The 13,146-nt window shown below is 49.6% G+C and overlaps 1 protein-coding gene across 3 annotated transcripts in view; it reads right to left on the bottom strand.

The window, feature by feature from the left end:
- Nucleotides 1–2,285: 2,285 nt before the first annotated feature.
- The window catches only part of SOGA1 (suppressor of glucose, autophagy associated 1), a 68,487-nt gene continuing 57,626 nt past the window's right edge, over nucleotides 2,286–13,146 (bottom strand). For all 3 annotated transcript variants that reach the window (XM_059133291.1, XM_059133290.1, XM_059133292.1), the window contains one exon: nucleotides 2,286–9,196. In XM_059133291.1, coding sequence (XP_058989274.1) covers nucleotides 9,044–9,196 — 153 coding nt within the window. In that variant the 3' untranslated portion in view covers nucleotides 2,286–9,043. The remainder of the gene's footprint in view (nucleotides 9,197–13,146) is intronic.

Below are 13,146 nucleotides of genomic sequence, written 5' to 3'. Positions count from 1 at the left end.
CTTTATTTCCTGTGACCCGTTTAATACTGGCAAAGCTCAAGAACTCTCCTGTGCAGCCTTATTGCAGGCCACCCCCTCCCCAAACTGCTTGCAGCTCCTCTGCCAATCCTTGTTGCTTCCTCCCTCTGCTCCTCTGCTCAAGCCGTCTCCTCTGCCTGGGAAGCCCAGTCCAGCTTTTTTCTGCAAATTCTCCCAATTTTAAGCCTCAGCTGAGAATTCATCTCTCTTAGATTTTTCTCTGAGGCTCCAGACTGAAAACTCTGTGTTCCCAGAAGCCCAGCTGTGTCTACTCCACTATCCCTTGCTGGCAAGGGATGCCCCAGAGAGCAGCACCTAGCATGATGCCATGGAAATGTCACCCTGCAAATGCAGTCCTTTCTTTCGGATCTGAAACCGAATATTGAATTATTAGCAGTCCATAAAGTCTGAAAGACGAGTTGGGGAGCAGCAGCTGGAATGGTACTGGGGTCATCCTTCTGTAGTAGCTGCGGTCCTTGGAAAGGTTTTCTGATGGGAGGTAGAAATCTGCCTTCCTGAAATTTTCCACCCTGTGGTTGCAGCCTGCTGGCTCTAATAGCCATCTGAAAGCAGAGATTTTCCTCTTGGTTCCCAGAATATCACTTTCTGGGACTATTGGTACCCAGTTCCTCCTCTTCAGCTTATCATTTGTCAATGTCCCAAGAACAGAATACAACGTTCCCAGCCAGGGCTGGTTATCCTGAGGCACAGTGAAAATACTGGTTCATGGATTCCAGACCCAATAGATTCTCTGTCCTTCCTCTGCGTTCATTTCTCCCAGGGGTTCCTACGGTCTACAGGATGTGGACGTTTCTTCGCTCATAACTCACTGCGTGATCTGACCCAGACTTTTTTTTATCACTCCTAACTCTGGTGACCATCTTTGGGTTCCCCATTCTGTTCTGCTCTCTTTCTACTAGGCTTCCATATGTGCACTCTCTCACCCTGGAGCCACCTCCTGTCTGTCTCCTGCCTGTAATATATCACTATCCCCTTCATTTATTTAACATCTCAACTTCAGGTATCAGTTCAGATGTCCTTCTTTGGAGTCTTTTGGTTCCTCCTGGCTCCCTGAACACCCTGTGTTCCTCTGCCAGTTGACATTTGCTTTCCTGTCTTCCAGGCCTATCTACTGCATTCTTTTTTTTTTTTTTTTTTTTTTTTTTTTTAAGATTTTATTTACTTGACAGACAGATATCAGAGAGGCAGAGAGAGAGGAGGAAGCAGGCTCCCTGCTGAGCAGAGAACCCGATGTGGGGCTCGATCCCAGGACCCTGGGATCATGACCTGAGCCAAAAGCAGAGGCTTTAACCCACTGAGCCACCCAGGCGCCCCTCTACTGCATTCTCAATGCCTAGCACAAACTTAGTTGTCAGCCTTCCCCACACACATCCCACCCCCAGAGAAAGAGAGGGAGGAACATGTAGATTTTTCAAATGATAGCCAGCTTCCAAAATGTTCCCCAATAGTCTCTGCTTCCTGATATTTATGCCCTGTGTGTTCCTCTCCCAAACTGAGTAGAGCTGATCTGTATAACCAGTAAGATACCACAGAAATGACTGTGATTTTCAAAGTTTAGTCATAAAAGACATTTTGACTTCTACCCTGCTTTCTCATAGATGACTTGCTCTAGTGCAAGCCAGCTGCCATGTTGTGAGGATACTCAAGCAGCACTATGGTCTATGCGGAGAGGAACTGAGGCCTCTTCCTGCAAACACTGACTTGCCAGGCATGTGAGCGAGCCACCTTGCAAACCGATCTTCTAGCCCAAGTCAAGCCTTACATAACTGCTGCCTGACGGATGTTTGACTGCAACCTCTGAGACACCAAGTCAGAACTACCTAGGTCCCAAATTTCTGATTCACAGTACCCGTGATCTAATTAATGTTTGGGGCCAATTAATTATACTGTAATAGGCAACTGACCCATGTCTAAAGTGTCCTCTCTCTTTTTTTTTTTTTCATGATAAATCTGTAAAATGTTGTTTTGTTTTCTTTTGTTTTTGCAGAGAGTAACATTTTTGAACACTCTGCAGGTTTCTCAGCGGTCATATCACACTTCATAGGAGACTCTGAGGTGTAAAGACTCAGTATCCAGAACCCCTGGTGGCTCCTCCCAAGTGACCCCAAACTAGCCAGCTGACTGTGGCATTCCCAGGCCTTCCTCCTTCCCAGGCAACTGGGCTGTGGGGGGTGGGAGAAGAATCAGTTTCCAAATCTGATGGGGGCCCCATCCATCCTCCAAGAAAAATCAGAGATGAGGCCAAATCCAAGGAAACTGTTCATATTACATACTTTATTTCCAATCTACAACCATTAAAAACCTTTTGTAAGTTTACACTGTACATTTATTCTCATGTCTGAAATAAGACACAGGAGCAGGGAGAGCTGGAGGATTGGGCCAGTTGTCCCAGCACCTAATCCGTCTTGGGAAGGAGCCTTTTGAAGACAGAAGTGGGGAAGAGAGAACAGTGGACAGGAGAGGCAGACAATTTGGCCCAAGGATGCCCTTGGTCCCTTCCCTCCCAAGGGCCTTTCCCTGGGGTGGGGGTGGGGGGGGAGTTTCCCTAGGGCCCAGGATTGCAGGACCCTCACCAAGAAACCAGGCTGGGCAGAAAGGGGGCTTCACAGTATTGCCAGGGGCTGGGGAGGGGGACCGAGAGGAGAGGACAGTTTCTGGCTCTCTTCCCCAGCTGCTGGGGGTTGGAGCTGGTTTTGGCACGGTCTACTTGGTCTCCCTGGAGGTGGAAGGAGGAAGAGGAGGAGGAGCTAGGGATTTAGGATTCTTTCCTTGAGGAGTTAGGTTTCTTCCTATTTGAAGAGAGGTCATGAGCCTGTGGTAAGGTTTCCAAGGGATACATGGTCAGGGTCTTTGTCTCCTCACCCCACAACTCCCACCCACTGCTTTGCTAGCACAACCCTACACGGCCTTTTGTGAGTAGAACTGGAATGAAGCCAGAGGCAGGGAAAGGAAAACTGTAGCCTTCTTCCTGCCCTCCAGCTTCCGGGAAAAGGACACAGTTGATTTGTTAGGCGGGGAGGGGTGGGTAAGGAGAGTTCCAATCTCTCAGATGTCCAGATGAGGTTGGTATTTTCCACCTGTTTCTGGTCTGGGCCAGCCTCAGTCCCTCACCAGGCCGCACTGATTGCTAGTGCAGGTCAGCAGCTGGCCAAGTCCTGCTATATGAGAATGACCTGGAGGGCCTGCTAAACCCCAGCTTGCTGGACCCCACAGCAGAATTTCTAAGTCTGCAGGTCTTGGGTAGCGCCAGTATTTTGCATTTCTGTCAAGTTCGCAGGTAATGCTCGAGCTGTTTGAACCTCCAGGAACCTCACACTCAGCGACTTGGTATCATGAGGCAGTGACAGGGAGCTGGGCCACAGCTGGCAAGGCCCAACCTTAGAGGCACCAAAATACCTGGGAAGCTGCTAGAAATAGTCTTGTGGTGAGCCCCCTGTGCGGAGAAGTAAACTAAGGCACAGAGATCAGAGGCAGAGTTGAAAGAGGAACCAGGATACCAGGGTCCAGTGGAGAGAGGATAGTGATGTAGCATCCCAAAACACAAGGGCTGTTCTAGGACCCTAGAGATCATCCTGGTGCTCAAGATAAAAATCATAGAATGGGGAGGCTCAGAGAACCAGTCAAACAGAGATCTTCCCAGACTTGGGCAGGGTCTCCAGATTCCTGGCTGAGGGTCTTCTTCCCAGGAGCAGTTTGAGTGGTATCAGAATGGAGTTGTGACCATCCAGGCCCTGACTACCTCGACCCTTCAAGGATGCTTGGAGGAAACCCGAGCTCCTTCCTTTAGGGCCTGAGATCCTGCAGGCTGGTGAGGGGCAAGAAGGGAAGGGAAAGAGGGGTGATGGGATAAGTGAGGGTCCAAGGAGTGTGAGGCAAGAGTAACAGGCAGTGGGGAGGAGCCCTGGGCAGGGGAATGCAGGCCCAGCATCAAGTCCCCTTTGGTTCTTGAGTCTGTGGACTTTGCAAACTTCACACACTGTTGGGAGGGATAAAGGGTAAAGCCAGGACAAGGTATTCTGGAGGCAGTGAGGCCCAGGGCAGAGCAGAGAGGATAGTGGGGTATCAAATGGACAGACTAATGGATGAATGACCTACAGAGAGAAAAACACAAGCCAGACTGCACCTTCTTCACAAACGAGGTTAGGCAGGACTAGGCAGGGGTACAGGAGCCCAGAAAGAGGGATTCAAGCCCCACCCCTATACACACACACCCAACAGGGGACAGTGATGAAGTCCCGAGGTTGGGGACAGAGAAGATAATGTGGCTCAACAGTGGACCTAGGGGATGTCCTGCTGGGCTGGGAGGTCACTGGGCGAAGCCCAGTGAGAAGCACTGGTAAGGTAGATATTCTCTGAGGTATTGGAAGGGTGCCTCCTTTAGTATGAGAAAACATGAAATAAATGAAACAGAACCAAGGAAACATCACTAGATATGACAGCAAACATTGGAGTCGGGCGACCACAGACCCAAGTACTTCCGGGACAGGACAGGAGTGGGAGCCTGAGGAGGGAGGAAAGTCCATGGCAGGGGAGCAGAGCCGGACAGGCTGTTCTGGGAGGGCTGGGGGATAGACGTTAAAACAAGCTTGGGGTGCAGAAGAGGAAAACCTGGTCATGGGTCAGGGCCACTTAGTGTGTTGGTGGGAACGAGCCAAAAAAAGGAGGCAGGAGAGGGGAAGCTTTGGAGGAAGATGGTAACAGAGTGGAGGCTGAAAGGCAGGGACTGAACAGACTGAGCCCAGACAGACGAAGGGGCTCAACCAAAAGCAAAGAATGGCAGAGAGGGGTCTCATTCACCACTGGGGATGCAGAATCTTCTGGAGTCAGGAAACCAGCCTTCTGGTCCTGACTCTGCCTGTAGTTTGCTGTGTGACCTTGGTGAGCCACTCTCTTCTCTGGGACCAATTTTTCATCTAAAAAGGTGAGGGGCTTTGACACAAAAGGACAGAAACTGTGTGATTCCTCTTACATGAGCTACCTAGGTGAGGCACATTCATAAAGACAGAAAGTAGAATAGAGGTTACCAGGGACTTGGGGAGGGAGCAGGTAACTTATTGTCTGTTCAGTGGGTAGAGTTTCAGCTCGGGTGATTAAAAAGTTCTAGAAACAGATAGTGGTGATGGTTGCATGGTTTCAAGCCTGGGTTAGGTAGTGGCATATTCCGGGTGTCCTGTACCCGCAAAGAAAAGTCCCCAGTGGGTCAGTGGGTTTACACAGCAACCAGGACAAAGTTGGGCTGGGGGATCCGATGGACCCAGGTCCTAATCTAGGCTCGATGACCTCCCAGTTAGGTGTCTCTGGGATGAGCCCTGCACCTCCATTTCCTGATCTGCACTAACCCCTGTCCTGCCAAGGCTGCCTCCCAGAGCCATCTCTGAGATGAGAGCAATTTCCAGATAGCAGAGTACTCTGGGCGGGGTGTGCAGGGGAAGATTATTAGTATGAGTGAAGAGGTAGTGGGAGCTTGTGGGGCTGGTACGGTTGGAAGGTGGGGGACATTCTGGATGGGAGGGGAGAGGGAGGAAGAGCCTGGAAGCTGGACGGGCAAGAGAACAGGCTGGGTGATGAAACTGTGAAAGGTGCATAGGAACCATGTGACAGTCAGCATGTGAGAGGGTGATGTCTTTGGGCCCTTCACTTTGTCAGCTGGGAAAGCAGCTGGGACAAGAGTATCCCTGGGAAGACCAACAGGTGGGGCGCATTTTGAGTTCATAGAAAGCGAGACCTCTAGGAGGGATTTTTAAATGGGTCGGCCTTTGGTGGGGAACGACCTGGGTGGGAAAGAGGGACAGGAATTGGACAGGCCTTGTGCATGCAAGACCTAGGAGCCAATGATGTGCCAAAGGGGTCCGATTTTCATTTCAAATCCAGACATCATTGTCCCCAGGAGGGTCTAGTTCAGCTCTGGGAAGAGGTCAGACGTAAGAAATGTGAGGTTGTCCAGTTTAGGGTCAACCCGGGCAACTGGCCCCCCACTCCTCCCCCAACCAGCTGATGCCAACACGATAGATCCAAGCCCAGTGAACTGTAGGGGATCAGAACCCCCAGGGTTCCTTGGGACTTTGGTGGGAGAGAGTGCAGATGGCAGAAAAGGAAGAAGGATAGAGGAGGTTGAGGAGAAGGAAGAGGAGGAAGGTGCTGGGAGTCCAGTGGAGAAGCAGGAAGGGGAGAAAGGGAAGAAGGGCAGTGTTCCTTCCTGGGACCCCAGGGCTCCAGGGGAATCCCCACTGTGGGTCAGGCAGTCTTCTGCTTTGGGAATGTTACCAAGACTTAAAAGGCATTTGAAGAAACAAACAAACTTAGAAATTACATTCCAAAAGAGTACAAGAGTTTTTACAAACCAACCCCCCCCCACCCCCCAAAAAGGAAAACACAACCAGTTACTAACTAAAATGCTAAAAATCAAACCAAACCAATATTTACACATAACATTTTCAACCCCATCAAGCCCCACGTCCAGAGGCTTCTGCAGGAACAGTGATGAGTGGCCTGGCACAGAGGCATGCAGGAAGTTGACACTAAGGACTTTACTGAAAACCAAGATCTGGAGCCTCTGACACCAGTTGGGGGCCGGGTGGCCAGGCGCTGAGACAAGAAGATTCCGAGGACAGCGTTGGACGAAGACGATGGTAAGGCTGAGCGGTCCGTAGGCCTTGGGGTTCGGGTCTTGTGAGGATTTCTCCCCAAGGCCGGGAGTGCAACCTCCCTGGTCCTCCATTGCTTGGGGAGGTGGCAGAAGGCCTCTGGTGGCATGTGGCCTGGTGTGAGTCCCCTCATCTGGAGATAACGTTGGAGGGACCCCCTGACCTTCTGAGTGGGAGCAGCAGCATCCCAGGGGAGACTGGCCCATGGCTCCAGGGACCTGCCTGTTCTGCCCACATAAGTCACTATGGCACAAGAGAGTGCCTGATCAGCCTGACACGGCCCTCACATTCTGCCCGTAGGGAATGGAGAGGAAGGATCTGGGGTAACTTGTCCAGGTGACCCTGAAAGGGCAGAACTGGGAGCAGGTGGGAGTACAGAGGTGTCTCCTGAGTCCTGGGGGCAAGCTTACAAAGCTGCTGGCTTTTGGTCTTCCTGCATTCTGCAGACAAGCTGCTTCATTCTGGTATTTCCACTCTGGGCCCCCCGCCAGTGGCAGGAGGTCCACGCATCTGCGTGTGTGCGGGCAAGTGTGCAACCGATACGGGTTCACTGGCACCAAGGGAGAGGCCATCTGAGGCCTTCCCCCCACACTGCCATAAGCCGCTGTGGCTCAGACAGCTCACATGGGATGTGGAGAAAGGCGGGCAGGGGAGCTGGGGCTGGAAGAGGGGCCAGGAGAGGCCATAAGGCTAAGGAAAGAGGCTGGTGAGAAGGCTGGCAGGTGGTGAGAGCTGAGGCAGGCTAGCAGACACTCTCACGTCCATGTGCAAAGCTGCAATAAACAACATTCTCGAAGTTCAGTCCTGTTTTCCTGGGAGTTCTCACTTGGGGAACTTGGAGAGATCGCCACGCTCTTGATAAGAGCCTTAGTAACATGTGTTTGTCTCATTAAAAAGGTTTCAGAGGGAGGGAGCAAAATGAGAGGGCAGATGGAGAATGTTTGGGAAGTGGGGACGTTGGCCCAGCCCCCACCCTGTCAGCGAGGGTTTGCAGACTGACTGCTGGGGGCTGGCCAAGTACCAGGCAATGAGTGAAAAGCAGTGCTCTGAGGCCAGATGGTCAGCAGAAATGGGGAGCAAGCTGCAGGGCTCCAGCCCTACCGGGGTCTCTCTATACTTGACCAGGAAACTCGAGCTCAGCAGCCGAGCTGCCTTGTCTGTACGGGGGACCCCATGCCTGGCCATCGTGTTAGATGCCCCACGTTGTCCTAGTGGCAAGAATACATGTCTTGACCTCCAATAAATTACGTTAGGGACTTCGGGGGAAATTAAATTATTAAAATAAACTAAAGCCACCTTAAATATTTATAGTAAGAAAAATTCAAATAAACAACCGAGGCAAGAAATGTGTTTCCAGGCCCCTGTCCTGGGGGCACTGGCCTCTGGGGGTGCTCCTTGGCCTGGGGTGGCCAATTGGGAGTCTCTCATTGGGAACAGCTTTGCCTTCTACCAGCCACGGGATGTAAACACAGTGGAGATGTGGCGCCCCCTCCAGGGTGCTGGGGAAAGAGGCCCGAGCAATGGAGGCAGTGGGCATTTAGGCAATTTATCTGTGCACCAGATCTGGAAACTGACTCTACCTATTTCTGTCCTGGGAAGGTTGGTGCCTGCCACCCACCCCCCCCAACACGGTCACCTTGACGAGGGAGGCAGTTCCAGTGACCCAACCCTGAGCCCCACACGTTTCCACCTCATCTTCCAGTCCTTGCTGCATCCGGGCTATGGGCAGGGAGATCCAGCGCCCCAGGATTCCAGGCTGATACTGGCCCTGGCTACTGGCCCTATCATACCCCCTAGAGCCACAGCAATCCAGAGCAGCAGGGCTTGGAGGAGGAAGCCGTGGAGGGAAGGAAGGGATGGGGAGGATGCCCAGCTCAGTTCCACCAGGAACCCCACGTCGAATCCTATGGCAGAGCCCGTTCTTGTCATGGTGTTTCCTGCCCATGAAGGAGGACATGGTTGGCAGGGAACATCTCTGTGAGCCCTTTTCCCTGAGGAGCACAGCCAGAAGTGTATCCTTTCCTTGGCTCTTCTGAGAAGTGGGTGTGGGCAGAACCAGGCGAGGCTCTGCCAACAGACTGGCTCCCAAGGGATCGCTCTGGAGCCACCTCTGAAGCCTAGTTGTGGTCTTTCTCCCACTTGCTGCCTTTCCCTGGAAGTCAGAGGTCACCACCCAGCAGTCAGCAGGAGACCCCGCTTTACCTGGATGGGAAAGCTGTTCCCTGGCAGTGGTGTAGCGGCTGAACCTCCAAGGTAAGACGATGCCGAGAGCATGGGCCCCTTGCCTCGCCTCCTCTCTGCTGGTTCCCTTCGGCGATCCGGGGACTGGGCTGGTTGAGGTGGGGAGCCCGGCTGCTCTGTCACTCGCTGGGGGGAGCTGCCCTCTCTTCCCCACCCCAGCTGGACTCCGAAGGGTGCAGCCGGCACTTGGAAGGAGAGTGGCGGAGGGCAGAGCGGGACGGCCGGGCGAAGCAGGAGGTGAGAGACTGGGTGCTACAGTCACAGACGGCATCCTAGGAGCAGGGAGGCTGAAGTCAGGAGGAGCTAAGAGGCACTGACCATCCAGGGGCTACATGGTTGGCCAGGAATTTGGACCCAGCCGTGCCTGGGGACCAGTTCCCAGGGACTGTGGCCCCTCTCTGGACCAATTTCTTTAAATTGTTTTTCTCCCATTAGAGTATTCATAAATAACATTCCAGAATGTAATGAATTTTGGGATATACAGAGAAGAAAGTGGGTGTTGTCCAAAGATAAATTCTCAACGTTGCACAAGCATACGCTTATCAAAATCCTCCTACTGCCTATTCTGTAACTGCAAAACATAAACACTTTTCTGTCACTATGTATACCTAGATTTCCTTCCTTTTAGTGGAATTAAAAGGAACTAGTGGAATTTTATGGAAATACCTATTTATCCAATTTGCAGTTTATGTGCATTTTAGGTAGTTTCTCTTTTTTTTTTTTTACTATTATCAACAAACCAGCAATAATGGTTAGAAGTGCTGCTATAGAACTAGATTGCTTGGTTCAAATCCCAGCCCTGTCACTCCCTTGTTTAAGTTGCTTAACCTCTCTGAACTTTGATTTCCTTCTAAGATGAAGGACATGATACCTTTCTCAAAATTGTTGTGAGGATCAAATCAAATATAATATGCAAAGCATTTGGCATAGTGCCTATGAAGTATTAATAAATGTTAGCAATTTTTCTTTCTTTCTTTTTTTTTTTTTAACTTTTATTTCTTTATTTGTCAGAAAGAGAGAAAGAGGGAGCACTACCAGGTACAGCAGGCAGAGGGAGAAGCAGGCTCCCTACTAAGCAAGGAGCCTGATGCAGGACTCAATCCCAGGACCCTGGGATCATGACCTGAGCCAAAGGCAGATGCTTAATGACTGAGCCACCCAGGTTTCCCAATATTAGCAATTTTTACCAATAACGCCATACATTTATTTATTTATACAAGGATATTCTCCCACCTCTGTGAATATTTCCATAGGCTACACTCTTAGAAGAACTACCAGGTCAATGGGTAACATGCACATTTTACCTACTGAAAAATACTTGGCTCAACTTTAAAATCAATATTCAAGGGGCACCTAGATGGCGCAGTGGGTGAAGCCTCTACCTTCGGCTCGGGGTCATAATCTCAGGGTCCTGGAATAGAGCCCCACATCGGGCTCTCTGCTCAGCAGGGAGCCTGCTTCCTCCTCTTTCTCTGCTTGCCTCTCTGCCTACTTGTGATCTCTTAATGTGTCAAATAAATACATAAAAAATCTTAAAATAAATAAATAAAAATAAAAATAAAATAAAATCAATATTCAAAATACAGCCAGCTTGTACCTTTGTCTCTTGATGTACATATGGTCCCATGGATGTGATGGTTAATTTTATGTGTCAACTTGACTGGGCCACAGGCTGCCCACATATCTAGTCACATATTACCCTGAGAGCTTCCGTGCAGTTGCTTTTGGAGCAGAGTGCCTTCTCTAATGTGGGTGGGCCTCATCTAATCATCAAAGGTCTGGATAGAACAAAAGGGCGGACTCCCCCAGAATAAGAAAGAATTCTTCCTGCCTGGTGGCCTTAGGACTGGAACTACATTAGCTACATGTGCTGTACTGGAATAACATCACTGGCTCTCCTGGTTCTCAGGATTTTGAGCTCAGACTAGAATAAAGCATCAGCTCTCCTGAGTCTCCAGCTTGCTCTACCTTACTCTGTAATCTTAGGACATGTCAATCTCCATAATTGTGGGAACCACTTCCTTATAATAAATCTGTCTTTCTCTATATACACCCGTACACAGACACAAAGACGCACAGACACACATACATACATACAGCCTATTGGTTTAAAAAAATTTTTTTAAGTATAGCCATGGGGCTTGAGCTCACCCCTGAGATCAAAAGTTCTATGCTCCACTGACTGAGCCAGCCAGGTACCCCCACCAAACTGTCTTTCAAAAGAGTGTGCCCAATTTCTACAGCCTCTACTAGTATGTGGTTAGTGGTTTTTTGTGTGTGTGTTTTTTTTAAAGATATTTATTTATTTGACTGAAAGAGAGAGACAGTATGCACAAAAGAGGGCACAGGCAAGGGGGAAGGGCAGAGGGAGAGGGAAGAAGAGGCTCCCTGTTTATTGGGTGTCTGACATGGGGTTTGATCCCAGGACCCCAGGATCCAACCTGAACCAAAGGCAGATACTTAACCGACTAAGCCACCCAGGCGCCCCTGTAGTTAATGTTTTATTTCTCTATTCTCCATACTTAAAATTTTTTTCAGTTTAATGTACATACTGAACATATGATAAAAATATGCCTTATTGAATTCTCACAGACTAAATACACCCACTGTATTAGGGTTCTCTAAAGAAACAGAACCAACAGGGTGTGTGTGTGTGTGTGTACATATGTGTGTATAGATGAAGATCAAGAGGTAGGCAAACCATAAGGGACACTGAACTCTAGGAACAAACTGAGGGGTGCTGGACGGGAGGAGGGTGGGAGATGGGGTAACTGGGTGATAGGCATTAAAGAGGACACATGGGGCGCCTGGGTGGCTCAGTGGGTTGAGCCGCTGCCTTCGGCTCAGGTCATGATCTCAGGGACCTGGGATCGAGTCCCGCATCGGGCTCTCTGCTCAGCGGGGAGCCTGCTTCCCTCTCTGTCTCTCTGCCTGCCTCTCCATCTACTTGTGATTTCTGTCAAATAAATAAATAAAATCTTTAAAAAAAAAATAAAGAGGACACATGATGTAACGAACACTGGGTGTTGTATACAACTGACGAAAAGACTAAATTCTACCACTGAAGCTAATAAAAAAAATGTTTTAATCTTTAAAAAAAAAACAATTTGGCAACATTTATCAAATGCCTTTAAAATTTTTATATTTTTGGGCGCCTGGGTAGCTTAGTCGGTTAAGCGGCTGCCTTCGGCTCAGGTCATGATTCCAGCGTCCTGGGGATCGAGTCCCACGTCGGGCTTCTTGTTCTACAGGGAGCCTGCTTCTCCCTCTGCCTCTGCCTGCCTCTACTCTCTCTACCTCTCTGACAAGTAAATAAATAAAATCTTAAAAAAAATTTTTTTTAATATTCTTTTATTCTATAATCCCATTGCTGCAACGTAAACGTAAGGAAATAATCCAAAATGTGGACAAATGTTTTTGTAGGAAGAACTCCTGCACGATGCCATGCATTATGTATGGTAGGGAAAACCTAGAAACCACCTAAACATACAATGCATACAAATGGACCAGGCCTAGCCCATACCACCTCTCTGCACCCCCACCTGCGACCTTCACCGAGTGCACCGGAGGCCCCATGATACCACCCCTGACCACAGCTAATTAGACCACGGGGGTACACTGGACCCAAGTTAAACCAATCACAGTTTCTTCTTTCTTCTAGGAATGTGGAATTGGGATGGAGGGATCTGAATCAGTCTCAGGGGCTTGAACTAGAAGATGTCATAAAAAGCAAAGCTTGGACCACACATGTAAATGCAGCAGAGGGACAGAGGAAGAAAGCGGACATCAGAGAAAACAAAGCTCGAGGGAGAGGAGAGAGAGACAGAGAAGGTGCTGAGGACTTTGGGTCCTTGTGCTTGGGATCCATACGCTATCTCACCATTTCCCTTTCTGGAAAACTAACTTATACGCATTCTTTGACTACGATGCAAATAATCCTGAACCAAATCTGAAATCGTTATCAGGAGTGGGATGTGCAGCAAAAGATTCTCAGAGAAAATGAAAGCGCTTAAGCATGGAGTCTTAGGGGGCTGGGCAGGGGTATGCTAGAAAATGTTTAATAACTAATTTTCCAGGAGTGAGGGGAAAAGCCCAGATCTGGAGTATGTGTCAATTTCCATGGTGTAAGTCCTCCCAACTATGGCCAGTCTCAAGGTGCCAAGGTGTTTTACTGAACACAGAGATGCACACAATGACCTCTCATGGACCAGATCAGCTGGCC

The sequence above is a fragment of the Mustela lutreola genome, chromosome 9 (assembly GCF_030435805.1).
Source record: "Mustela lutreola isolate mMusLut2 chromosome 9, mMusLut2.pri, whole genome shotgun sequence".
Classification (NCBI taxonomy): Eukaryota; Metazoa; Chordata; class Mammalia; order Carnivora; family Mustelidae; genus Mustela; species Mustela lutreola.
Note: the sequence above shows the minus strand (reverse complement) of the source record. Positions and strands in the feature narration are given on the sequence as shown.